A 26,094-nucleotide genomic window follows, 5' to 3' on the forward strand; every position below is an offset into this window, starting at 1 on the left:
ATTTTGGAATCTATGGTAATTTAGAGAAGGGTTATACTAGCTAGGAAGAGAAAAAAATCTCCTTACATATTTGAGGGCAAAAGTGCAAATCATTTCAGAAATTCCTTCAAATACTTCACTGGCCTCCACAACATATACACAATTGTTATGTGAGTATAAATCGATATTTATAAATTAAAGTGGTTTCCTTTAAGACCCTAAGTAATTCTCGCTTAAATGACTGAACATTTCTAAAAGCAATTCACAGACTTGAAAACATTTTACAATTCAGGGATGTTTATTAATTCAGACTTGCCTCTTACAATTAGTCCAAATTAGTGAGGTTTTCTCAAGGCATAAAGCCTCTTACAGTGAAAGACCCGAAACAATCTCAGATACATTGGCTTATTCATTATTCCTCCACGGTAAGAAGCTGGTAAGCGGTGCTGTCAATTCTACATTGAAACAAGGTTTACCAGAGGCCTTCAGCCAGGCTAAACAAGCTGTGTGGAGATCTCCAGGGAGAGCATTTCCGGCAGAGGGAACAGCAAGTACCTTGGCCCTGAAATGGGGTTCTCAACCTGGGGACCATGAGTGGGTCCACAGATAGGATTCAGGAGTCGGTGACCTTTTCACCAACTCTAGTTGAAATGCAGCACTTCTATCAATTATGAATGTAAGCGCAGACCGAGGTAGTAGTATCTTTAACTCTCTCACCAATGGAAGTCACAGATATTTTCGTATCACATTACAAGTGTGACCAGATCTCTCAAAATATTTTTTATGCCAACACTACTTCAAAAATATGGTAACTATTGGACCCAATGCTAGATTTTGAATTTGATGCATTAGTAATGAAGTACATATATTATTCGATCACACATTTGGTTTATTAATATTTTGATACCTATATTTTTATTATAATTGGTTTTCTTTAAATGCAGTATATTTTATTTTATACCTTTGAAAATATTATTTCAGAAGTAGTACCATAGGCTTCATCAGACTGGTCCAGGACACATTCCTCCAATTTTGGAGGAAAGTAAAAGAGCATGTGGCTGCAGGGATGTGAGCCAGGAAAAGAGCAGTAGGTGACAAGGTCAGAGAAGTGGCAGGTGGGGCTCAGGTCATAGCCTGATAGGTCATCGTAAGGCTTTGGTTTCTATTCCAAAGATTTTGAAGAATGGCATGAGCTTACTTGTGTTTCTAAAGGACTGCTTTGACAGCTATGTTCATTGCAGGGGGCAAGGGCAGAGGCAGGGAGACCAGTGAGGAACCTGTCAAGATAATCCAGCCTAGAGATGATGGTGACTTGGACCAGTGTAGTAGCAATGAACGTGGTAAGAGATGGTCAGATTCTGGGCCTATTCTGAAGGTAGAGCAGACAAAATTTGATGGGGGTGGGGTAGTGTGAGAGAGGAAAGCGAGTAAAAAATGACTCCAGGATTTGTGGCTCAAGCAAATTAAATAACTGCCTTGTCATTCACTGAGATGAGGGACACTATGAGAGAAATAAGTTTGGGAGCAGAACTCAGGAGAGCAGTTTTGGACATGTTAAGTTTGAAATAACTATTACATATCCACGGAGAGATGCTGAGCAGGCATGTGGATAATGTTAATCTAGAGCTTAGGGAAAAGGTCTGTGCTGAAAATATAAATTTAACAGTTTCCAGCATACAGATGTCATATTTGAATCCTTCTGCATGTATGGGATCAATAGGGAGAGAGTATATATAGAGAAGAGAAAATGTCTGAGGACTGAGGCCTGGGGTAGTTCAACTTAGAGATCAGGGACAAGAGGTGGGACAAAGGAGGCTACAAAGGAACAGATACTATGGTAGGTAGAAAACAAAGTGGTTTCCTCAAAGCAGAGAAGGAGGGCGTAACAACTGTCCAATGCTAGTGTAGTCAAATGAGCAAGTAAGGTAAGGCCTAAGAACTCACCACGGGGCCTGGTGTGGTGGCTCACACCTGTAATCTCAGCATTTTGGGAGGCCAAGGTGGGCAGATCACCTGCGGTCAGGAGTTCGAGGCCAGCCTAGGCAACATGGTGAAACCCTGTCTCTACTAAAAATACAAAAAACATTTAGCCTGTAATCCCAGCTTCTCGGGAGGCTGAGGCAGGAGAATTGCTTGAACCCAGGAGGTGGAGGTTGCAGTGAGCCAAGATCACACCACTGCACTCCAGCCTGGGCAACAGAGTGAGAATCTGTCTCAAAAAACAAACAAACAAACCTGACCACTGAAGTTAGCAATTCACACTTACATGGTAAGCTGTTGGTGACCTTGACAATAGCTATGAAGGTAATGGTATGGAGAATGTTTGGTTGGAGTGGATTCAAGAGAGAATGAAGAGAAATGAAATTGAAGACAGCAAGTATAAACTACTCTTGAGGCACTTTGCTATAAATGGAAATCAAGAACTAAGGCAATAGCTGGAGAGGGAAGTGGAGTCCAGGGCAGGGAATTTAGGGATGGCTTTGCTCACCTGGAATACTTATCTCATCTCCCTATTTCCACCCTTGCCTTCCTTTTACTCTCTGATTTTTTACAGTCTATTTTCAACACAATAGCCATAGTATTTCTTCTAAAAGGTAGCTCAGATCATGACACTCCTTTGCTTAGAATCCTCTAATGGCTTCCATCTCACTTAGAACAAAGAATAAACTGCTTATGATGTTTTATGATCTGCTAACATACATGGTCTTCCCTCAACCCTTGCCCACCAACCACCTCAAAACACAGAAAAAAAACAGAGCCAGAGAGAGATGGATTTTTATATTTTTAGTGATGGGGTCTCACTGGGCTGGAGTGCAGTGGCTATGCACAGGCATGATCATAGCATACGGAAGCTTCAAACTTCTGGGCTCCAGGTATCCTCCCATCTCAGCCTCCTGAATAGCTGGAACTATAGGTATGCACCATTGTGCCTGGCTAAGGGGTGGATTCTTGACTGAATCATTTAAGTTCCTGAATCCAGATGTGTCTAAAATTATGTCCAGAGTGTCTACACTCCAGGACTTTTCGGTTTTATTAGCCAATAGTTCCTCCATTTTTTCTTAAGCCAGTTCAAGGTGGTTCTCTGTTCCACGTGACCATGGGAGTCTAGACTAAAAACTAAGGTATGAAAACAACCAAGATGGCCAAACAGCCATGCCAGCGCAAGCTTCTCAGAACAAACTGACAAAGTTACATTCCAAAAGAAAATGTCAGAAATAGGAAGTTTGAAATGAAGAGCACAGGACCACACCAGAGTACAGGACCAAGTCCTTCCTTCTCACTACACACTGTCCCAGGGGTCATTTCATCTACTTTGGGAAATATAGTGATAATTCCTATGCTGAAAACTCCCACATCTACCTATCCAGTCTTAATCTCTCCCTTCAATTCAAGACTCCTGGACATCTCCCATTGGCACAACATGTCCCACAGGCGCCTCAAACTCCGTAAGTCCCATAGTGAACTCCAACTCCCTCTCCTACCCCACAGGTCTGTTCAGCACCTAGAAGCATTGTTACACGTGTAAACATTTTCAAAGAACTGAACAGGCCAGAGGAAATTCAGACAGATTTCTTCGTACCACTGCTCTTTATGGTGTTTCAAAATAACACACTTGCTCTGTTGCAACAGCTATAAAATGTCAGAAATAGTTTAAACTTATTTATCTAACCTTAAAGACAGGCTATTTCCCCCAAGACTTGCAGCTCTGATATATTCAACATTCTGTTTCCACAATGCTGAAATTGTTTTGGAAGACAAATGTTGTGGAAAAAAGTTCAGAGCCGGAGGGGCTGTGAAACATGTGTTGCAAAAAGTTTGCACCTCGGGGGTGTCTTTAAACTAGTCAGTGTTTAAAAACAAATTTCCTTCATCCTTGAAAGGCCCATGAAATATTCCACACTATAAATCCCTGGCCTATTCAGACTGCCCTGAAATGCTGGATCTTTAAATAAATATATATTATACCTATATTTTTTTCTCATGTTTGTTTCTTCCAGCTACTCAAAACTCACTCAGAATTCTGCATTACTTTTTCATATACGACAAATGAAGATTTAAGCTACCATCAGTTATCTCTGGGGAATCATGAAGAAATGATGTTGCCAATTTATAAAAGGCAAATCAAACACAGGATAGACAAAGGGAGTCATCACTAATAAATGAAAGAAATAAATAAGAGTTGAAGGGTTCAGTGTCAGAGAAAGTATCTCAAAGCTACTAGAATAATGAATGCACTCTTCTTAACTGCAGGGCCAATCTGTGCAGCATAGTAAATTTTGTAAGGAACGTTCCTCTTCTGAGTTAACTGCATACCCTTTTGTGCTTTTTGAAAAATACGTTATGTATGCTTTTTGGGTACAATGGACTATCCATCATTGATGCCATATCCAGAACTGTCTCCAAATAGAGGGCTCTGGCTTTTACTATTTACAGAATTCTCTTGAATAGCTGTTTAAGTACTTTCTTTTCTCTAGTAAACTCATGTTTAGATTGACATAATCTGTTCCCCAATCAATTTGATTTCTGAGGATTTAGAAATCATCTGGGTCATAGTATCTATTCCCAACTCCATCATTAAAAGTCCTTCCCTAAAGGTTTTGAACTGTGTTTCTTCTGACATGGAGAAGGGTGTCAACAAGCCCTCTTCCTGGTGTGGTCATTCTCATCTCTCACATACCCTGGGCTTCTGCTTTGCGCGAGCCTGGGCAGTTCTTTAACGCCACCAGACATATCTCATGAGCACCACACAGTTCACTGCTGGATATTGTCCTCCAGCGTCTTATTTATAGGCTAGAAAGGCCAGTGAAAATTATTATATCAAAACCAAAAACCTTCAGTAGTTCCTTGAAGAAGAAAGTCAAGAGTTGGTGCAAATCAAGCATAGCGATACATGCTGGAGCTATGCAAGTGGTGTAAACTACTGATTCCAGTAAAGGGGATAGGAGGAACTCCTAAACAGCAGCTCAAAAGGGAGAACCATGGACATTCCTGAGGCCCTTCCTGATAATCAGCAATTCTGGTAATCTATCAATATAACATTGGGATATAGATGAACAAATAGCTATTAGCCAGTTAAAAATATTAGTTATTTGGAGATCATGCACAAAAATCTCCAAGTGGATTCCACTGCTATCACCAGCAAAACCCCAGAGGACTATGTGTGGGCTGCTGGTGTCTTGGGGTGACATCTCAAGGCCGTGTTGATTCCCCAGGACTCCATTTCCTCTTTCCTTAAACCACTAACTCTTGCCTTTGGTTCTTCTGAGCTGCACCTCTCACTCTATTTCTAGGGGGTCTTTTCTCCTCAGGAATGGTAGGGAGTAAGAGTCAGTTTTCTTAGCTCTATAGCCTTTCCTGTTCTTGGAGGAGAAAAGCACAAAAGCCTTTTCAATTTAGGGGAGTCACTGCTAAGAACAGCTATCCTCCAGCCCGGGAACTGCACTGTTCTCCAAACACACCACACTGGCTGTAAAGCTGTTCTATGTGCTGTTCTCGCCATTGCAGATCATTTGCTATTCCCTTTCACCACCTGGAACATTTCTCCTCATTCTTAATGACCCATCTCAAAATCACTTCCTTGATCCTCTTGGACATTGACAGCTGATTTCTCCTGTGTGAACCTTTGAACACTGAGGCATCAATTGTTGGCATGCCTGATTCTGCCTTCAGAATGAGCCCAGAGCATGGAGCTGGGTTCTACCATTTAGCCCCCGCTTCTAGTTCACTCCCAGTTACCCACTCCTGGTTCACTCCTAATTTGAGTTTACTCCTGTTTACTCACTCCTGGTTAATTCTAGTTTACTCCTGATTACTCACTCCTGGTTCACTCCTGGTTTACTCCTGGTTCTAGTTGACCTATGGTTACCCACTAATTCCTGAGGAAGAGTCTCTCATTTTGAGAGGATATTTGAGATAATTTCCAGGGACCTCTTTGGCCCCATTTACTGGCTAAATCAGTGGTTCTTAACCTTGGCTGCACATTAGAATCTTCTGGCGAAGCTTTAAAAATCCTTGGTTCTCAGGACATACTGCCAATGAATTAAATCAGAATCTCTCAGGGCAGGGCTGGGGAGATGTTGTGGTGTCCAGGCCTGAACTGACATTAACCAAAATAATAAAATGACCTGACTGTAGTATGTGTCAGTCATCAAAATGAATAACTGGGTATTGAATTAATAACTAGGGGAAATAAATGAATGAAAAGAAAAAAAACAGGGTTATATAAGTTGGGATGTTACTAGAGAGGCCAAAATTCTACACAGGTCCTATGGGGCTCTTCCCATAAAGGAGTGTTTTTCTTCCATTAACAAGGTCCTGCATGGTTTTCTCAGACTGTACTCAGAAGCTTGCACGCTTTCTTATTTCCGGGGGTTGAATTCCAACAAAATTCCCTTTCCCTCAGTCCCCACCCTGTGTGGGTGCTGTGGGCCTCTCTGTCTTGCTGTGAAGGCATAGTTAGGTCATAGCAGCCGGAATGAACTAGTGGGTCATTCAGGGGCTTCTGACGGTTCCCTGTGTTTTATAATGGATGCTGTTCCATGCTGCACACTTGTCCTGTGCTCTCTGCTGCTGCCTGGGGGTCTCAGCACACAGAACCAAAAGCAGAGAGTCTTGGAGGGCAGAGAGCAAGCAAAGGCATTTCTTACAGTATAAGTAGATTTGAGTGGTATAGGGCATTCAAAACCCTTCACTTTTACTGCCCGGTATGAAAAGCTTCCCAATTGCTATCAAATCTCATACAGGTTTGGGAAACTCCGGACTAGCCACTCTGGCTCCTGCTCTGACACCAATACAAGGAGCCAAGGGAACACAGGCCAGCCGGGAGGCACCACTCAGAGACTCATGGAATTAAAGCAACTCATTTCTTTAGAAGGCTGGACTTCAGAAGATCACTGAGGAAAGAGCTTCCGTCCAAGAGCAGAGGAGGATACAAGGCTCCTGCCCTGTGGATTGTACAGGTGTTTAGTGCACCATCTCACAGGCTCAACAGGACTGATCCAGGGCCATTTTATTAATGTTAAAACTTAGGGGAGCTAAATGAGTCTTAATATCAGAAATATGGTAACCAAGAAAAAGTGGGAGGCCAGGCACCGTGGCTCCCACCTGTAATCTCAGTACTTTGGGAGGCCGAGGTAGGAGGGTTGCTTGAGCCTAGGAGTTCTAAACCAGCCTTGGCAGCACAGCGAGACCTCTGTCTCTACAAGAAAAAAAAAATTAGTCAGATGTGGATGTGCATGGCTGTAGTCTCAAGGGGCTAAGGCAGGAGGATCGCCTTAGCACAGGAGTTTGAGGCTGCAGTGAGCTATGATCATGCCACTGCACTCCAGCTTGGGCAAGAATGAAGCACTGTCTCTAAGCCAAAAAAAAAAAAAAAAAAAAAAAAGAAAAGAAAAGAAAGAAAAAAGAGAGATTATGGAGGTGAAATCTATTTGAAATCTTAAGATATGATTATGGAGTGTTCATATGTTCTTTTGGCAGTAGGAATCTGCCATGGTCGCAGGAATCCATGACTTTCAAACATTAGTATCAGAACAAGTTCTTTAAAATTTTTTTTATAAGAAAGTCCGATTCATAAAATTGCAAAGCATAGAGGTCTTTTGGTTGAGTTATATGTTGGGGGACGGGGAACAGGTAGGGTAGAAGGGGAAGGCTGGGTCCTTGACAAGGCTCCATGGAATCTATAGTCTGAAAACCATTGGTTTACCCATTGGTCTAATGATGGTGCATGGAAGAAAGGTGCATGGTTGTTTGGAGGATAGGGAATGGGTGGGCACACAATGTGGAACTACATGATGACAATACATGGGGCCTTTTGGGTCAGTCTGTTGTTACCATGTGATAGATTAAACATTAACATGGGGCTGAGTGACTGTGGAGTTTTCAGGACAGAGAAATGTACTGGTGGCACTGAAGACAGGGATGGGGTATAGATTTTGGGGATGAAAGCAGTGTTGTTAACAACAGGACTGGACCATCAAGGCTGTACTTGAATGCTTCAAGACATGGCAACACTCAATACATGTAGACCCATAAGCCAAAGCACAAGGTTTTTTGCAATGAAGTCTGAAATTTGATAGGTGTTTGAAGAGCCCCTCCTGTTTTTTCGTATTGCATATCCAGCTAACTTATTCTAGATTTCTTTCTACTTCTTGATTGTATACAGGCCCATGTTTTCACCACATGAGAAATTGAGATTGATAAAAAATGCAAAGAAAATCATTTTTTCAAGAAGCACTCAAAATAGAGCTTCAGTGAATCTTTAAAGAGCAGATAATTGTTTTATAAATGAGTCTTTTTAATCTGCTAAATCAATAATCCAAATACAAGTCCAAAGAGATTTGGGGCAAATATATTAAGGGTGAGGTGAGGGAGTCCATAGTCACCACCAGACAGTGCATAATTTGCCACATTCTTTCCCACTGCTGCAGTGATGGCAGAAGCATGTGTCAAGGTCATGTGCCTGGCTGAGCACAATGGGCCAACCTTTGGCCTGATACTGGCTGGCATCTTGTGGCCCGGCAAGAGGCCAGGCTCCCAGTGTACTCTCCCTGGATCTCATACCATGGGGCAGTCCTCAGGTGAGGTTGAGCCCTGGAGGTTGAGCCTGTTGCCCACCCCTAAGCCAATGACACTCTGTCACCAGGCTGCAGCACTTCCTAGGTTCTGCCTCACACCTCGCTTTGACAGTCTTCTCTCTGGTCAGACCTCCTGCGTGGTGCCTATTCTGCTGTCTCAAACACAGTTTCATTCTCTGTCTAGCTCCTTTGGAGTCACACAGGATTGGGTTTAAATCTTGGTATACACATTCATTAGGTATATAAACAAAGACAAGTAACTGTGTGTATCTGAGTTTGCTTCCTTATCTGCAAAACAAATATAATATCCACTTTGTATGCTGTTGAAGCCAATACACATTAGGTGCTCAAGTTATTGTTATTTTTGATGATGAGCTTTGATGGTTTTCCAACATGTTATTTATTGACATGCTGCCTATTAGCACATACTCCTCAGCTCTTTGCAATATGGCTGCCCTCCATGCATGACTCCACTTGCCAACACCCTAGCCCTAGCCTCGGGACACCTGTGTCCCACACCCTCAATTAATGACACATCCATTGCTAAATGCCAGATATGTCTGCTCACTCCTGGATAAATCAGATACATGTAACGTCAGCTTAATATCTTGAGTGACTGGCAGGCTTTTTGGGGTCCAATAATCCAATCAATGACCATTGATGCAATTTAGTTGCATTCAATTTACAGCTTTCTGCAGCTTCTTTCTCCTCTAATTTTTCATCCATTTTGAAATACAGATTGGTTCACACCATTACCCTGCTCAAAATGTTTCTTGTCTCCTCTTTGCCAATAAAATGAAGTCCATCGGTTTCAGCATGACATTAAAGCCCTTCACATTCTGGTCCACACTTATACTTCCAAACCCACCTCTTCCCACTCCCCTTCACATCCTCTGCTTTAAGTCACACAGATCTGCTTGTGATGTTGCAAGTAAGCAGGGTGCTTTCATGTTTCCATGCTTTTGCATATATGCTGCTTTGATTAAAATGCCCTTCCTTTTTGTTACAAGTGGGCTGGTTGCAATTCATCTTTTTAATAAACCTTTTCTGACTCCTTAGTTAGAAGCCTTAATTAGTCTCTCCTTAATGTGTCTGATACACTTCACAAACACTTCTATTTTTGCATTATGACATCATATCATAATTCCTTTGTCTATATAGCTGCAGAAACCAGATTGTATTCATCTCTGCATGCTAAGGAACTAGACTGGGCTTAGTAAATGCTTAGTGAATGCTTGTTGAAGGGAAGAAAAGATGGATGGAATTTTCAACCATCTATGATTGGCTGTTTGACTGAATATAGGGTTAAGAGAGGATAGTGGGAAGATTTCTGTATCATAGACAGAGGAAGGAAAAAAGGGGAAGGGGAGCCTTTTTGAGTAGGGAAAGACATTTTAAATATACATTTCAAAATGACAATTTTAGCTATTTCAAAGATTGTATATGAGTTTTAAAAAGAGATAACAGTATAGAAGAGAGGATATATTTCAAAAACCACAGATCAGGGGAAATAAATTCACTGTAATTTAGAATATAGTCAAAAGCACCAAAATGTCCAGTTCATAAAACAAGAGCAAGCAGATAATCTTAGATTTCTTTTTAAGTCTTCTGAAAAGTATATGCAAAAACTGGTGGGTAAATACATTTTTCTGGAGAGATAGTTCTTTTTTTTTTTGGCCAAAGGGATTTATGACTTAAAGACATATGAGAATCACTACCATTAAATTCCACCCTATATAATATAAACTAGCAGTTGATAGGGGAAAATAATTGTCAGAGCAATGAGACCATGTTTAGGAATTTAACCACATAATCCTGCTGTACCACAAATATTTTCTCAAGATCCTCCCCTGAAAGGGTAATTGTTAAACCCAGTAAAGAAAGTTAATAATTCACCTAGACATCAATAAAATTCTTAGGTATATTCCACAGCATTTTATCCCTTAAAAAAATCCTGATTAAGAAAATCCTTTTAAGTTTATGTGATATGTTTCTTCTGAAACTGACCATCCTCCCATAGATATGAAAGGGCCTCCTTGCCTCCACATACCTCTTGGAGCACCAAGTGCCCTGCTTTGACCCAGTGAGATGCTCACTTCCCATCATTTGTTTGTGCATGCACTGTGTGGAATTAACCAGGAAACTGTAACTTCTACCTACCTTTTCTCATTCTCTCCTATCAATGAGCAGCAACAATGACAGGGGGCGGGTAGGGTTTAAAACTACCCCGCTAGTAGATTCAGACTTCCTAGCTGGCAATTTGGCGATAATGTATTTAGAATTCTAGACATTTAAATTTTAATGCCCTATTTAGTTACAAAAATGTTGAATGTCCTGTGACCTAACAATTCCATTCCTATTACTCTTTTTAAAAAAAAAAATCCAAATGACACAAAAAGTTATATGCATAAGAAGGTTTCTTACACTGCTGTATGGAACTGTAAAGAAGTACAAATGGTTTAAGTTTCCAAAAACAAGAGAAGGGTTTAATTATGTTACATTCACACGATGATACACTGGTGTGGCTGTTAAATGATATTTATGAATTTTTAATAACATGAGAAAATTGCATGACTTAGAGAAAGGGTTACAGGAATATAACAAAATAGAAATAATGGTTGTGTCTTTGACAGGATTATGGGAATTTTTTTTTGCCTCATGATACTTTGCTATGCTTTCCAAATATTTTATAATGAGATGTGTTACTTTTTATGAGACAAGAAAACACACAAAAGCAGCATTCAGAACAGAAAGGGCGCTAGCTTCAGAGGCAGTAACTGGGTTCGGAACTTGGCCTTGCCATTGTCTAGGCCTGTTACTTTGGTCAAGCCTCTTCTCTGGGGACCTTGTGTGCAAAACAGGGCTGGACTCATGGATTCCTAAGGTCCTTCCATATTTAATTCTCAAGATTTTATTTCAGTAAGATCTTTTCTAGTTATCTCAGGGAAAATCTCTTTCCCTGTTTATTCTTCATCCCTTTTTGGAGGCAAGAAGGGGCCTGATCAAGGCTGGGAAACACAGGGCTGTGGCTGGCATCCAGACATCTAGAAAGAGCTGTGCGTTCTGAGGCCATGAGGACACGAACAAGACCTGAGTCATTTCCATCTAAGGCTGTTCAAATCCCCTCAAAGTACCCTTTCTACTTACTTTCCCCCCAGTGAACTTGTTTTACCTTCAACATTAGCTTTTACATAAGTAAGAGGCTTTTTCAAATTTATCAAATTCTGGTTTCATTGTTTTACAGACGCTTTTATTATCTGATTCCTTTCTTTCTTTTTTTCCTTTTTTCGAAATGGAGTCTTGCTCTGTCGCCCAGGCTGGAGTGCAGTGGCACTATCTCGGCTCACTGCAACCTCCGCCTCTCGGGTTCAAGCAATTCTTGTACCTCAGCCTCCCGAGTAACTGGGATTACAGGCATGCTGACCACTATGCCCAGCTAATTTTTGTATTTTTAGTGGAGACACGGTTTTACCATGTTGGCCAGGCTGGTCAACCCCTGACCTCAGGTGATCCGCCCACCTTGGCTTCCCAAAGTGCTGGGATTACAGGTGTCAGCCACTGTGCGCCCAGCCTATTTAGTTCCTTTCTTTTTACTACAACTATAGTTTTCAAGTCATCATATAGGTAACTGGATTTTTCATGGGCTGTTATTGCAGCTCCAAGAACTCCTTTGTAAAGGACATTATGTCTATGTATTTTGAGAGAGTTTTTTTTTTTTTTTTTTTTTTTTCTTCCTAGATTCCCTCCCAATACTAGGTGAGGACTCTTGGCACTCAGTTCTAAGTCCTGACTGGCCAGGTATCTTAGTTCAAGCACTTTTTCTACATTTACTTTTATTTTGTCCCAGATTCCTGCAAAGGACCAATGGTCCAAGATAGAATTTCAGGACTGGAAACAGTCTTCCTGCTCATCCCATCATAATTCCTCATTTTATAACAGAAAACCAAGGAGCAAGGAAACTATGTGATAGGTCCAAGGTCTTACAGGAAACAGGGCTAGGAGGTGAACAACAACAACAACAAAACAATGTAACTGATAACCACATGTCAAAAAAAAGTCCATTCTCCAAAATTAATGGACATTAATAGTTGCTATATTTGCTTAAAAATTAATGGACATTAATATTTGCTATATTTACTTCAGTTTTGTTTTGTTTTGTTTTGTTTTTTGAGACGGAGTCTTATTCTTGTTGCCCGGGCTGGAGAGCAATGGCACAATCTCAGCTCACTGCAACCTCTGTCTCCCAGGTTCAAGCGATTCTCCTGCTCAGCCTCCCAAGTAGCTGGGATTACAGGCATGTGCCACCACACCTGGCTAATTTTTTGTATTTTTAGTAGAGACAGGGTTTCATCATATTGGCCAGGCTGGTCTCAAACTTCTGACCTCAGGTGATCCACCTGCCTCGACTTCCCAAAGTGCTGGGATTACAGGTGTGAGCCACTGTGCCCAGCCGCTTCAGACCTTTTTTAAGCAATAAAGGATTACAGCTAGAGCTAAAGTTCTATCCCCAAACTTTTCTTCTTTTGTCTCCCAGGAGAACCAACAATCCTGACACTGGTATGTATCCTTCTCTCTCTCTGCTTTTACAAACAATGTTACAATGCACTCTTGAAACTCTCTTTGCAAAAACAGGGCTATATCCACAAGTGAAATGTCTGGTTTTGAGCATCTTCGACTTGATCAGATTTTACAAAATTGTTCTCTAAATTGGTTCATTACATATACACTGTGACCAGCAGTGTATGATGTCCTATTTCTCCATGCTCTTGCCAACCCTTGGTAGTGCCAAATTCTTTAACTTTTGCCCAATAGATATGAAATGGAATCTCACTTCTATTTTAATTTCCTTAGCAGTGAGGACATTTTCCCTACCATTGTGGAAATGAGAATATTTTCATATGCCATTATTGGCCATTAGGGTTTCACTTTCTGACAATTGCCTGTTCATGTCTTTTGCTCTTTTTTTTTTTTTTTTTTTGAGGCAGAGTCTCGCTCTGTTGCCCAGGCTGGAGTGCAGTGGTGCAATCTCCGCTCACTGCAACCTCCGCCTCCTGGGTTCACACCATTCTCCTGCCTCAGCCTCCCAAGTAGCTGGGACTACAGGCACCCACCACCACGCCCAGCTAATTTTTTGTATTTTTAGTAGAGACAGGGTTTCACCATGTTAGCCAGGATGGTCTCGATTTCCTGACCTCATGATCTGCCTGCCTCGGCCTCCCAAAGTGCTGGGATTACAGGCATGAGCCACCGCACCCGGACTGCTCATTTTTATATTGAGTGGTTTATTTGTATTGATTCAGAGAAGCTAGTTCTATATTCTGGTACTATATAACAAATATTTTCTGCCAGAAATGTGGCTTGACTTTTAAATTTATTGACAATGTCTTTCAGGGATCAGAACTTTTATATCTTAACAGCAAAGTGTGTCAATGTTTTTTATAACAGCTTATTGAAATATAATTAATAAACCAAAAAGTTCACCCTTTAAAAGTATAACTCTGTAGTTCTAATATATTCACAGAGTTGTGCAACCCCATCATCACTATACAATAGATGTTTTACTTTATGACTTGCATTTTTTGTATCTTTTCCATTCCAAAGTCATAAAGACATCTCTTATATTTTATGATTTTTAAAAATATGTTCATATTTTAGGCACTTAAATCAATTAGAATTTATTTTTGGTTGAGTTTTTTATATTTATAAACAATTATCCTATAACAATTTACTTAATAGTCTGTCCTTTATTGGTTTTTAATTCTACTGCTATTAAATTTTAGTTTCCATATACTGTATGCTTGAATCTGCTGTGGGCTCCACATTCTATTCCATTTATTTGTCTATCCCTCTTACACTGCTGTAAGCCCTCAAGCTTTATGCTAAGTCTTTATATTTGATAGAGCAAATCTCACCCACCTTGTTATTCTTAAAAAATGTTTGGGCTATTCTCAGCCATATGTGCTTTCATATTAATTATAGGATCAGTTTGTTCTAGCAATCCTACAGGATTGCTTTTTTTATTGAAATTATTCTGAATGTAGAGATCCAAAACTTTGTACATTTTCTTTGCTTTTAAATGAGGATAATTATATTATCTATAAATAAGAAGAAATTTTTCTAGTTATTTTCTAGTTTTTATATTTCTAGTTTTCTATAATTTTTCTAGTTGTCTAGTCTTGGTTTCTAATTTTCTAGTTCTAATTATTCTATTTATTTTATCTTATTGCACTGGCTAGTGCTAACGCAGTGTTGAACAGATGTAGTGATAAAGGGCATCGTATGTTTTTTCCTGACTTTAATGGGACTGTTTGAGTCTCACCATTAAAGTGAGTATGATGCTTACAATAGGTTTCTGACAGGCAAATCAAGGTAGAGATTATCCCTTCTATTACTGGTTTGCCAAGAGGTTTCATATCATTTTCGTGTTGAAGTTTATCAGATGCTTTGTCTACATCTATTAAGATGATCCTAAATTTTATCTCCTTAAATCTCTGTGGTAGAGATGGAGATGCTCCACCCAAATCAACCTTCAAGGAGGAACTCGGTGTCCCTGCTCCTGGTAGCCTCTGGTTGTCAGTCCCTTCACAATCTGTCTCTGCCGACCCAAGAGCACATATGCCCCTTCCAGAGAGGCCCACAGCCAGTGACTGCAGGAGGCAGGGGCATGAAGGCCTGGCCACTGTGGGTCAGCCTGGGGCAACTCTAATAAGTCACATATGTTTCAAGGGGGCTTGGTGAGACTTTGTGGGCCTGCATCACAGTTCTCCTTTGCCCTCTGTCTAATCCTGCTTGCTTCCTCCCTTCCACATATGTTGACAACTAATATACTATACAAAAACTCCTTCCAGGGCCAGATGCCGTGGCTCATGCCTGTAATCCCAACACTTTGGGAGGCTGAGGTGGGTGGATTACTTGAGGTCAGGAGTTCGAGACCAGCCTGGGCAACATGGTGAAACCCTGTCTCTACTAAAAATGCAAAAAAAAAAAAAAAAAAAAAAAAATAGCCGGGCATGGTGGCTTGTACCTGTAATCCCAGCTATTTGGGAGGCTGAGGTAGGAGAATCGTTTGAACCTGGGAGGCAGAGATTGCAGTGAGCTGAGATTGCACCACTGCCCTCCAACCTGGGCAACAGAGTGAGGTTCTGTGTCAAACAAAACAAAACAAAACAAAACAAAAATGAAAAAACAAAAAAACAGAAACAAACCAACAAAAACATCCTTCCAGAGAGGATTCAACCTGTGATGATCTGTTTAAAGTAGATAATTTTAAGTGTTAAAAAATTTGCATTCCTGGGAAAAACTCTCCTTTAGTCATCCACATGACTAGATTCATTTGGGAATGTGTTAAACTTGATTTATTTGCTTCTGCATTTATTGTTTAAGAGTCTTTTGTATAACCTACATGTACCCAGCTGCCTGGTGGGATGTCAGGTGCCATCCACAGTTGTAGAATTTTTCCTCCTAAAGGAGATGTACACCAGTGTCTTCTAATAGCATTCAAAGATGTTTTTATTCTTTAGCTTAGTTTTAGTTTAGAAGCATCTCTAATCTTTCCAGGCAGTTTGAGTTTGCTCTAAGAAGCAGTTGTCCAGTGCACCTTGTGTTTAAGAAATTTTCTAAGCTTGGGGCTGGGCCATTGATGGCTTTGCCAGTGCCCTTCATTTGGGAATCACCATCTAGCTCAAACTCATTACCATCTGTGGGCCAAGAGAGTTCCTTACAGACTAAAGAGGAGCGTGACACACAACAAAACACTTTAGAGAAGGGACTCATGTCAGCTGCATCTCTGATGAGCTTAAGGAATAACATAAACAACACGTAATACACAACAGAAAATTACAGGATAAGTAATGTTCTTACTATGCATTAACCTAAAAGAAAATAAAACATGCAACAACTGATATTTTCTGGTCATTTTCCCCAGATGAACTTTTCTTTCTTACCAGAAGGTGGCAAAAAAGGTGCGCTTTAAATTACCCCCACCCAAATGGACAGAAAAAAACTTTTTTTTAAAGAGCAAGGCAAATAACTCTTGCAAGTTAGAAGTCTTAACCTTTAGAAATAGGCAAATATGCGGACTTTTAGGTTCTGTTATTTAATATAGTTAAAAGAAATATCTCTAAGAGAGACTAGGGATAATCCCTATTGATATCCATACCACATGGGTTGACAAAACATGTTTGGCTATAAAAAAAGATGAACTTCTCTAGAAGCTATGAATATGTGTTATGGGGTCTATAAAAATAAGTTCATTACAATTAGTGGGAAATAGTCTAAGGCAACTAAACAAATAAAAAAATTATATATGCCACTGATTTACAGAAATCCCAATTTGCAATATAAAAATGTAATTTGTAAAGCAGAGTTCAATTTTGTAAATTATGTTTTAATGTACTCATCTATAAGATGAAAAACTGAATTGGGTGATAACCACAGTCTCTTCTTCTATTAATATAATATATTCCCTGCTTTAGAGATGAGGGAAGAAAGATATATGACTCACCTATGGTTACATACTAGCTAGCGACAAGACTGTCTGTAAAACTCAAGTTTTCTGACCCTTCATCAACTTCACCATCTGTCTTAAAAAAGATGAATTTCCCTAGAAAACTCCATTAGGTATGGCTTCTGCCCATAAGAAAACACTGTAAGTTCACTACAGGTTTGTTTAAAATGGCAAATAACTCAAAATGATTGTGGTGCATTTGGAGGCAGGTTTATTTTTAAAAGGAAAGAACTCATCAGGAGTTCTGGGGTCTGAGTCCATGGGGGAAGACTGCCAGATAAAGGAAGGCCAAATGGGACAATTCCTAGTAAGAGCTGAAAGGTGAGGGAGGAAGGGGAGAGATGAGTACTCCCAGTGCTGAGCTCCATCTAGGCAGCAGTGCTGCAGACCCATGGCCCCACAGCACAGGGCAGGAGGGCTGTGGGGCTGGGGAGGGTCAGAGACAGCCCATGTCTGACTGGGCCTGGATGAGAATAAAACTAGATGAGTTTAATGGTCTTTGCTGGAGGCTTTACTTGCAGTTTCCACCTAATCCAGTCTTTGACTTCCGATAGCAAATAATACACTCCAATCCTTTTAATGGCTCATCTCCCTGAAAGCCTGATTTTCAAGTATTGTGGAAGTGAAAAATTTAGAAGTCATGTTGAAAGTTGAGGTTTCTCTTAATAGAAGTCAGATCTATTTTTCAGAATCCTCTGCAGGTGTAGGGCTGTAGAAACTTTAGACATCTGTGGCTTGGCATCTGAAGAGTTCCGTTCTGCTTTTCTCCTTGCTATGGCCAGAGAATGCCGGCCCTTTCTGTAATGGTGGGTGTATTTTGCCAGAAAACTCACATATTTGTGGGTGGAGTCAGTTGGGAGCCTGGAGCAATTTTTCAAAAGTCTGCATAGGCCAAACACTGCAGGGATTTCCAAGGGGTGAAAAACAATATCTTGGGGGTTAGCAAATTTCCACTGTTTGTAGAGCCAAAGGTGCAGCTTTGGAAACATGGCAAGTAACGGATCATGACAGTGGAGGGAGAGCCTGAAAGCTGGATAAGTGTGTCCTGGGATCCCTCATTACACGCACCCTCACTGCATTTCTAAGAGCAGCAGCAAAAGCTCCTCTGTCACCCTAGGCAATCAGGGTCACAGCCTAGGCAAGACTCATCTTAGGTGGCTGCAACTACAGGTATCTAATTAGAACTTGGAAGCCAGGGAAATCAAAGGCATACGCAAAGTCATCTTAAAAGAGTACATCTCAGTTTGGAGGAGTTCATAAGTTTCCCTAAGGAAGCGATAAAACGCTATTCACAAAACCCCCTCACTCCCACCTCTCCTGGCCCCTGTAAAATGTACATGTATATGCAGCATATAATATTTATCTACAGTTCAGAGATGCATGGGCCCAGATGAAGACTTAAGAATCCATGGCTTAATGAGACAGGATGGCCCTAGGTTAAGGCAAAGTCAGACTGAAAGTGTCAATTCTGTTAAAGAAAGAGTGTGAACATTAGAAAGGAGGTTTGTCTGCAGTTGTAAACACGGGAGAAAGAGCCACTGAGGCACAGGCTGCTGACACTTACCCAGGGACAATCCAGAAGAGAGCCTAGGCCAGGGGACATTCTAGCTCCCCGATCTGGCTTTGTCAAGTGTAGCTTTTGTCTATCTGGAGGACATGTCTTACAATTTCCCACAAATCCCCTCCTCTGACTTTGTATTCACCAAGTAACCCTCTGACTAAAAGTTGGCCTCTTTTGTAGATCTACCCATAGGGAGAGAGTGTTCTGGTCTTGCCAATATGAACATTCCAGTGTGCATGGCAGTCACAGTCCACACTGGAAACAAGTAACTTGGCATTCTGTTTTATACATCAGTCTCATGAGCCAGTATGACCTCACCCTTGAGAGTTAGATCCACTGTCAGTGTGCTGGAAAATCTTTTTTTTAAGCCTATCAGGCTGAGGTCTCGAATACCAAAATGCCAACTGGTGTTTCCTGGCAACACTGGGATGGCCACACTTACCTCCCACTGAAATGGCCTCCCACTGAAATGACCACACTTACCTTTTACAGGACATCGGATTGTCACGTTTGCTCCAAGGGCTGCCTCCACGATGCCTCCAACCACAACAGACAGATGGTTGTGCTCCGGTTTGGTGATATTTCTTTCAACAGACAAGATGGCAGGTGCCTCTTAATTCAAAGGGAGCAGGAAACTATGTTAGGTTCAGGCTTTTGCTCTTTGGTAAAACATATTGCATTTAGTAAGCTTTGTTGAGCCCTTTGAGGGCAGGAGTGGAGTCCTGGTTCTCTCTGTATCCCTCAAGGTGCACCGTGGGGACGTGCACATACATACCTGGAGGTGCTCAGTGGACACATGGACAGATGGATGAATGGATAGATGGTTCGATGAATTCAAAGGTACATTGCAACAACAGTATGTACAGACTATGAGGATATTTTGGTTTTATAACTAAAATTGAGGATAAATTCCTCTTTGATAATTTGAAAAAAAAAGGAATTCAGAAGCTCATAAGAAGCAAAGAAGACAGGCAGAGCAGGAATGATGTCTCTGCAGTGCAGCCATGAATGAATTAATGTAGGGCCAAAACACACTGGGGCTTGGGACTACCTGACTCTTTTTCTGGAAGGAGGGATGTGAGATACTGGGGGAGGGGGTTGATGAAGACAGGACAGAAGGTCCTGATCCATTCTGTTGTCCCTCATTGGGCCCAGCGTAATAAGAGGTTTTTTCCAACGTAAACATTTACCAAGTGTCCACTCTGTGGTCTGCACCTGGGTACAAGATGAGAAATACCTGGGTACAAGATGAGAAGTATCTCCTCTTTCGATAAGCACAAAGTGTAAGGGTGCAGAAGGAGATGTACACAGGCATTTTCAATATAAATGTGGTACCTAATCCTTATAAAGTTTTTCTGAATATGGTGCCACAGCCAGGCTGACATGTGGATGCCAGGATGTAACCACGGTTCAGAGCTCATTCAAAGCTGTACTGGAGAAAGATGAGACAGGTAGGAGGCCAAGATTCTTGTTGAGCCTCTTCTAATAAGCTATATGTGTGCTTGGGCAAAATCTTCCCTCTCTGGACTTCAGTTTGAATCCCATTAAAAAAATGATTGGGTTAGAAGATCTCTTCCAACTGCAGTTCCCTCACCCAATGTGTGGTTCAGAGAGGCCCTGTCTGACCCTACTTAAATAAACTCATTTCAATCTAAAATAGAAAAGACTATTTAAAGACTATCAATTGCAAGGAGACCTATTTAAAACATTATTTACATCTCTACACTGTAGAAAGTCTCAAGAGAGAAAATGTCTGACTTCCCATTTTATGAGACCATATGAGGTTATTACAAGTGGAGCAGAACTGTCTGCAAGAAAAATGCAAAGTTAACGTTTAATTAATACGAAGCAAATACATGTATAAAATTTGCATGCAAAAATAATACAAACAAGGTCATAAAGAATCAAACGTCCATTTAAAAATGTTTATTTTGTTTGGATTTCGATATTTATTTGCCAGATTAATTTATTCACTCACTCAGGAAGCATACTTTGTGCCTGAGCTGGACAATGGCAGTACTAAGTATTAAAAATATTTCTTTATAATAAAAGCATATTTTAATATCCAAATGACATTGTCCACCTCCCAGGAAGACTCACACTACTTTACAGTTACAACTTTCTGGAGGTGTTTCTCAGGATTGGCAGGTATGCCACTGGGAGGTAATTGCAATCTATAAAAGATAATTATTCTTTTTTGTTGACTGATAGAACTTTTAAAAATGCAAAGTTCATTAATATCAACACTGCCAGTTAAACCCCATCTCGTTATTTCCTGATTCTTAGAAAGTGAGTTCCTGAGCAGCTGTTTTCAGTGTGGTCCTCAGACCGGCAGCATTGGCATAACATGTTGAAAATGCTGATTCTCAGACTCCATCCCAAACCTACTAAGCCAGAACTTCTGGGGGTGGAGTCCAGCAATCTGTATTTTAACAAGCACTCCAGATGATTCTGACAGCTGCTAATGAGAACTGCTGCTCTAGAATTTAATGTTAAAAACAAATAAACGGCCAGGCGCGGTGGCTCACGCCTGTAATCCCAGCACTTTGGGAGGCCAAGGCAAGTGGATCACGAGGTCAGGAGATCGAGACCATCCTGGCTAACATGGTGAAACCCCGTCTCTACTAAAAATACAAAAAATTAGCCGGGCGTGGTGGCGGGCACCTGTAGTCCCAGCTACTCGGGAGGCTGAGGCTGGAGAATGGCATGAACACGGGAGGCGGAGCTTACAGTGAGCCGAGATCGCGCCACTGCACTCCAGCCTGGGCGACAGAGCGAGACTCCGTCTCAAATAAATAAATAAATAAATAAATAAATAAATAAATAAATAAAAATAAAAAATAAACAAAGAACCAGGCATTCTAGATTTCAACAGTGGGCATTACCTGCATACAGCACAGAAGAACTTTCCACATCTGAACCAAGATGATTAGCTACAGAACATTCATATATGCCTTGTTCTTTCCTTGTAGGATTCTGTATCTGTATCTTCCCAGTTCCATCGAAAATTATTCTGTAGAACAGTTAGAAAGACGACACATTCATATAACAATTTAACTGACCTAGGGCTACAGTGAGTTGCAGAGAAAGAAGACTGCACCATTACAGGCTTTGGGCTGGCAAAGCTCACAAAGGATAATTTTGTCCAGCATCCTGCCTATAAGCAGAGAACTATATAGACCAGGAGGGTGGAGTGTTTCCTCTTGCTATAGGTTAACAGCAACGTTAGAGCTGAACAGTGCTTAGAGATCTAGTCTTCCCATCCCACTTTACATGAGAAAAGACTTTTCTGGTGAACTCAATGCCTAATCTGCCACATTTTAAAAAAAGACAACCTAGCAAACCTATTCATTTGCTGGATGTTAAACACTCATTTTCTGCCCGAATCCTTCCTAACAAACTGCAGGTGTGGATTTTCTGTTTGGATTTTCATGCTGGAAGTGATTGGGCTTTGGCTAAGGCTGCTTTGCAATGGATTATGGTCTCACTACTCCTGTATGAAGAAGTCGATTGAGGTCATCATGCTAAGTCTGTGGCATACACTGGATTTGGACCATGCTGTTAAGAATTAGGGCTAACCTGCCTGAGTTCATTATGGTTTCCCAATTACTGATATTCCTAAAATCCTGTGTGTAAATACCGCTTTGAGAATCAGAGTTGGTCAGGTGTAGCCTAACCAATTAGATAATTATTCAGAGATTCAGAAAATATATCTAAAGGTGAGAAGAACCTTTGTTATGAAGGGAAGAGTGCTTGTTCTGTTTTTATTTTATTTTATTCTTAATAATTTGAATCTGCTTCTAAATCACCCGGATCAGTGGTTTATATACTATTTTCCCCCTGCCCCATCTCACTTTATAGATCTTAGCAATATGGACTATTCTGCCCTCTAAATACTGTATGTTTCATCATGAAATGAACTGTGCCACTTTTTATTTCCTGTCACTTCATGTCGTTCGCTCTATGCTTCAGTCATAATGAACCTTAACTGTTTCCAGAACATTCCATGATCTTTCGTTACTGTGAGCTTTTGCATATGTTGTTCACTTCATTTGAAATGCCCTTCCTCCTTTCTGGCAAACTCAGACCCGCCCACTGAGTCCTGGATCAAATGTAATTTCCCCTGTAAAGTTTTCCCCAATACTCCTAGAGTTATCTTCTGTCTCCTCTGGGCTCCTTCTTCTCTGGTTCATATATTTATTTGATGAAATATCTATTTCTTCCCATTAGACTGTGATCTTTTCAAGGGCAGGAACCAAATCTTATTCACAGCTGTGCATACTCACTGCTTAGACTTTTATATAGCAAGTTCTCAAAAATCTTTGATGACTAAATGTATGAATGATTAGAATAGTATGAAATAATGGCACAGAGCAATAGTACCAAGGGCATACAAGCCCTGCTGCAGCACACATAAGAAATATACAAAAGCTGGCAGAAGTCAAAATAGCGAAAGTGTCTCAGAGCAACAAGAGTATGGCAGACCTTGCTGTTAGTGAGGCAAGATTTTCAGTGTCAAATCTTGATGGAGGAGAAATAGTTGGTTAAAAGCAAAAGTCTAACCAGTGACTACACATGAAAAATAAACACACTAAATCATTTTCTTAAATTATTTCATATATATGTTTGTATGATTTAGGAATTCTCAAATAATGCCTTTGTTTTGTAGGTTTCAGGTAACAGTCCAGTGAGAAATCATTGAGATCAGAAATAGCTGAGCATGCATGAACCTTACATGACAGGTGGGGCCACTGGGTACCTAGCCTGGATCTGTCCTTGGGCTGGAGAACTACCAGGTTGAATTCTGTAACACATATGACCTTGGCCTCTGCTGCGTAATCTTACTCTTAACTTGAAGTAATAACAAAGTTGATCTTTCTATAGGCACCATCTCTAATTGATACACCCACAAACTTCTCTTCCTAGTTGAGATTTCTTACTCAATTGGCATCCGAACAGTACTCCATGCCTACACAGTTTCTCTCATTGAATAGAGGCTTTCAGGAACATAATTCCATTTCTCAATTACCTCAACTGAAAAGATTTGTAAGATTCAGAAAGTATATTTAAAGATGAGAACATTTGTTATGTAAAGGGAATTAAACATAAATTGAACAAATTAATTGGGTAGGTTTTGGAGGGAAAATAGAAATGAAAATGGATCTTATTATCTTAAAAATTAAAAACAAAACCTTTTATTAGACATATGAAATTGCTTCTGTTTTGAATGGCTGATCTTTAAAGGATGCAGAAACACATCTGAGGAGGATGTACCATGTCAAAACTTCTTTATACAAGCTCCAGGGGTCTCAGCCTGATAAACTTACGTTAACGCCATTCCATCAACTCAATCTATTTAAAATGAACTCAATTAAATATTTATTTAAACTGACCAGGCTCCTCTATATCATTGTAGTACTTATATGGCCATAGGTCAACAGATCACTTCAACCTTGTCAGCCTCTCTTTCCTTACAATTTATAAAATGGATTATTGAACCAAGTTAGCAGTCTTCAAAGCGTAGTCCATGAACCCCCCAGAAGTCTATGAAGTCAAAGCTAGTTTTATAATAATACGAAGCCATTAATTAGCCTTTTTAAAAACGGTATTGACCTTTGCACTGAGAGTGCAAAGGCAGTGTTGGTAAGACTGCTGGCACCTTAGCATGAACCAAGACAGTGATATTGAAGTGTACCAGTAATTACTGTATTCTTGACTACTATGTTTTACTTGCAGAAAAAAAAAAAAAATGCCAGTTTCCCTTAAGAACGTCCTTAACGGCCAGGCGTGGCAACTCATGCCTGTAATCCCAGGATTTTGGGAGGCCGAGGTGGGTGGATCACTTGAGGTCAGGAGTTCAAGACCAACCTGGCCAACATGGTGAAACCCTATCTCTACTAAAAATGCAAACAATTAGCTGGGGGTGGTGGTGTGCACTTGTAATCCCAGTTACTTGGGAGGCTGAAGCAGGAGAATCACTTGAAACGAGGAGGCAGAGGTTGCAGTAAGCTGAGATGCCACCACTGCACTCCAGCCTGGGTGACAAAGCGAGACTGTCTCAATAAAGAAAAGACAAAAAAAGAAATGTCTTTAATGAAGTAGTAAAAGGTATTAATCTTACTAAATCTTGACCCTTGTGTCCATACGTTTTTCATATCCCATACGACACAATGGGAAGAACACACAAAGCACTTCCACTGCATGCTGAAGAACTGGTGGCTTCTTTCATGGAATATGATTTTTACTTGAAAGAATGACCAATAAACTATGACAAAAAAGTCCACACTATGATTTAAAGTTGGGTATTTGGTAGATATATATATATATATTTTAAATGAGCTGGCCAATTCAATGACACAACTGACAGTATTTGTTGCCAATGATGAAAAAGGTTTGATGTGAAAATTAGAATTTTGGAAAACTGGTATCCACCACTGTAAGTCTGACAGCTTCCCAAAACTGAAAGACTTTTTTTTTATGAGATACACGGTGATTTTTTTAAATGTGTATTTTTTTTACATTGCATAATGAAATGCACCAACATTTGGAAGGTCTGTATCACTCAGTGAGCCAATATTTTCCAAATGACCAATGTATGGTGTTAAAAAATCTTGTATGGGTAAAAAGTCTATTCAAAATGCAAGAAAAAAACAGCAGATTTCATTAAACAGAGTACCAACATTTCACTAATATAGTTTCAGATTGCACATTTCAACTAACCTTTAAGGAATGACCCTTTGTCTAGTTTTAGTGTAGAATTAAAGAGTATCCACAATTATCTGAAAAGATATTAAAATATTCTTTCTCTTCCAGCTAACACATTTGTATAACACACATTTATTTTCTCCATATACTTTAACTAAAACAACATTTCACAACAGATGTGGAAAAAGAATCCAGCTGTCTTCTTTTATTATACCAGACATTAAAGAGATCTGCAAAGATGGAAAGCAATTCCACTGTTATCAGTAATTTTGGTGGCAGGGGGAGGGTTTTCAAAAAATATGTTATTTGTATGAACATGTTATAGGCCCATTATTTTTTCTAAATAGATTAATGGATATATTTTCAATGTTTCTTGGTTTTAATTTCTAGTGAGGTAAACAGCAATAGATACAACTCACATTTACAAAAGCTCTTTAGGCTCCTCAATCATTTTTAAATTTTAAAGAGTCTAAAACCAAAAGCTCTGAGAACTGCTATGTTTTAAGGTTTATTCTACTTCTAAAATTTCACTGTACTCTTGTGTTCATAGTTCTAGCATTAAAAATTCAAAAATTAGATTTTTTCTACCTTTTTAAGATATAGCCTAATAGTTTATTATTTTAAAAAACTGAATTTTACCTAAGTTTTTTCTGATGTTTCACATACGAGGCTCAATGCACAAAGGACATGATAAAAGTAAAACTTGCATTTTGAAAGTACCTTGTGATATGCAAAACAGTTTCACATCTGCTGTGTTATTTGTGTCT

At 40.1% G+C, this 26,094-nt stretch overlaps 1 protein-coding gene across 7 annotated transcripts in view; it reads right to left on the minus strand.

Annotated features, from left to right (window-relative positions):
• The window catches only part of ADAMTSL3 (ADAMTS like 3), a 390,466-nt gene that overhangs the window by 34,544 nt on the left and 329,828 nt on the right, over positions 1-26,094 (minus strand). For all 7 annotated transcript variants that reach the window (XM_009429726.5, XM_016927318.4, XM_024349337.3 and 4 more), the window contains 2 exons: positions 21,508-21,635; positions 19,106-19,234 (listed from right to left, as the gene is read on the minus strand). In XM_009429726.5, coding sequence (XP_009428001.4) covers positions 19,106-19,234; positions 21,508-21,635 — 257 coding nt within the window. The remainder of the gene's footprint in view (positions 1-19,105; positions 19,235-21,507; positions 21,636-26,094) is intronic.

The sequence above is a fragment of the Pan troglodytes genome, chromosome 16 (genome assembly GCF_028858775.2).
Source record: "Pan troglodytes isolate AG18354 chromosome 16, NHGRI_mPanTro3-v2.0_pri, whole genome shotgun sequence".
In the NCBI taxonomy this organism is placed as follows: domain Eukaryota; kingdom Metazoa; phylum Chordata; class Mammalia; order Primates; family Hominidae; genus Pan; species Pan troglodytes.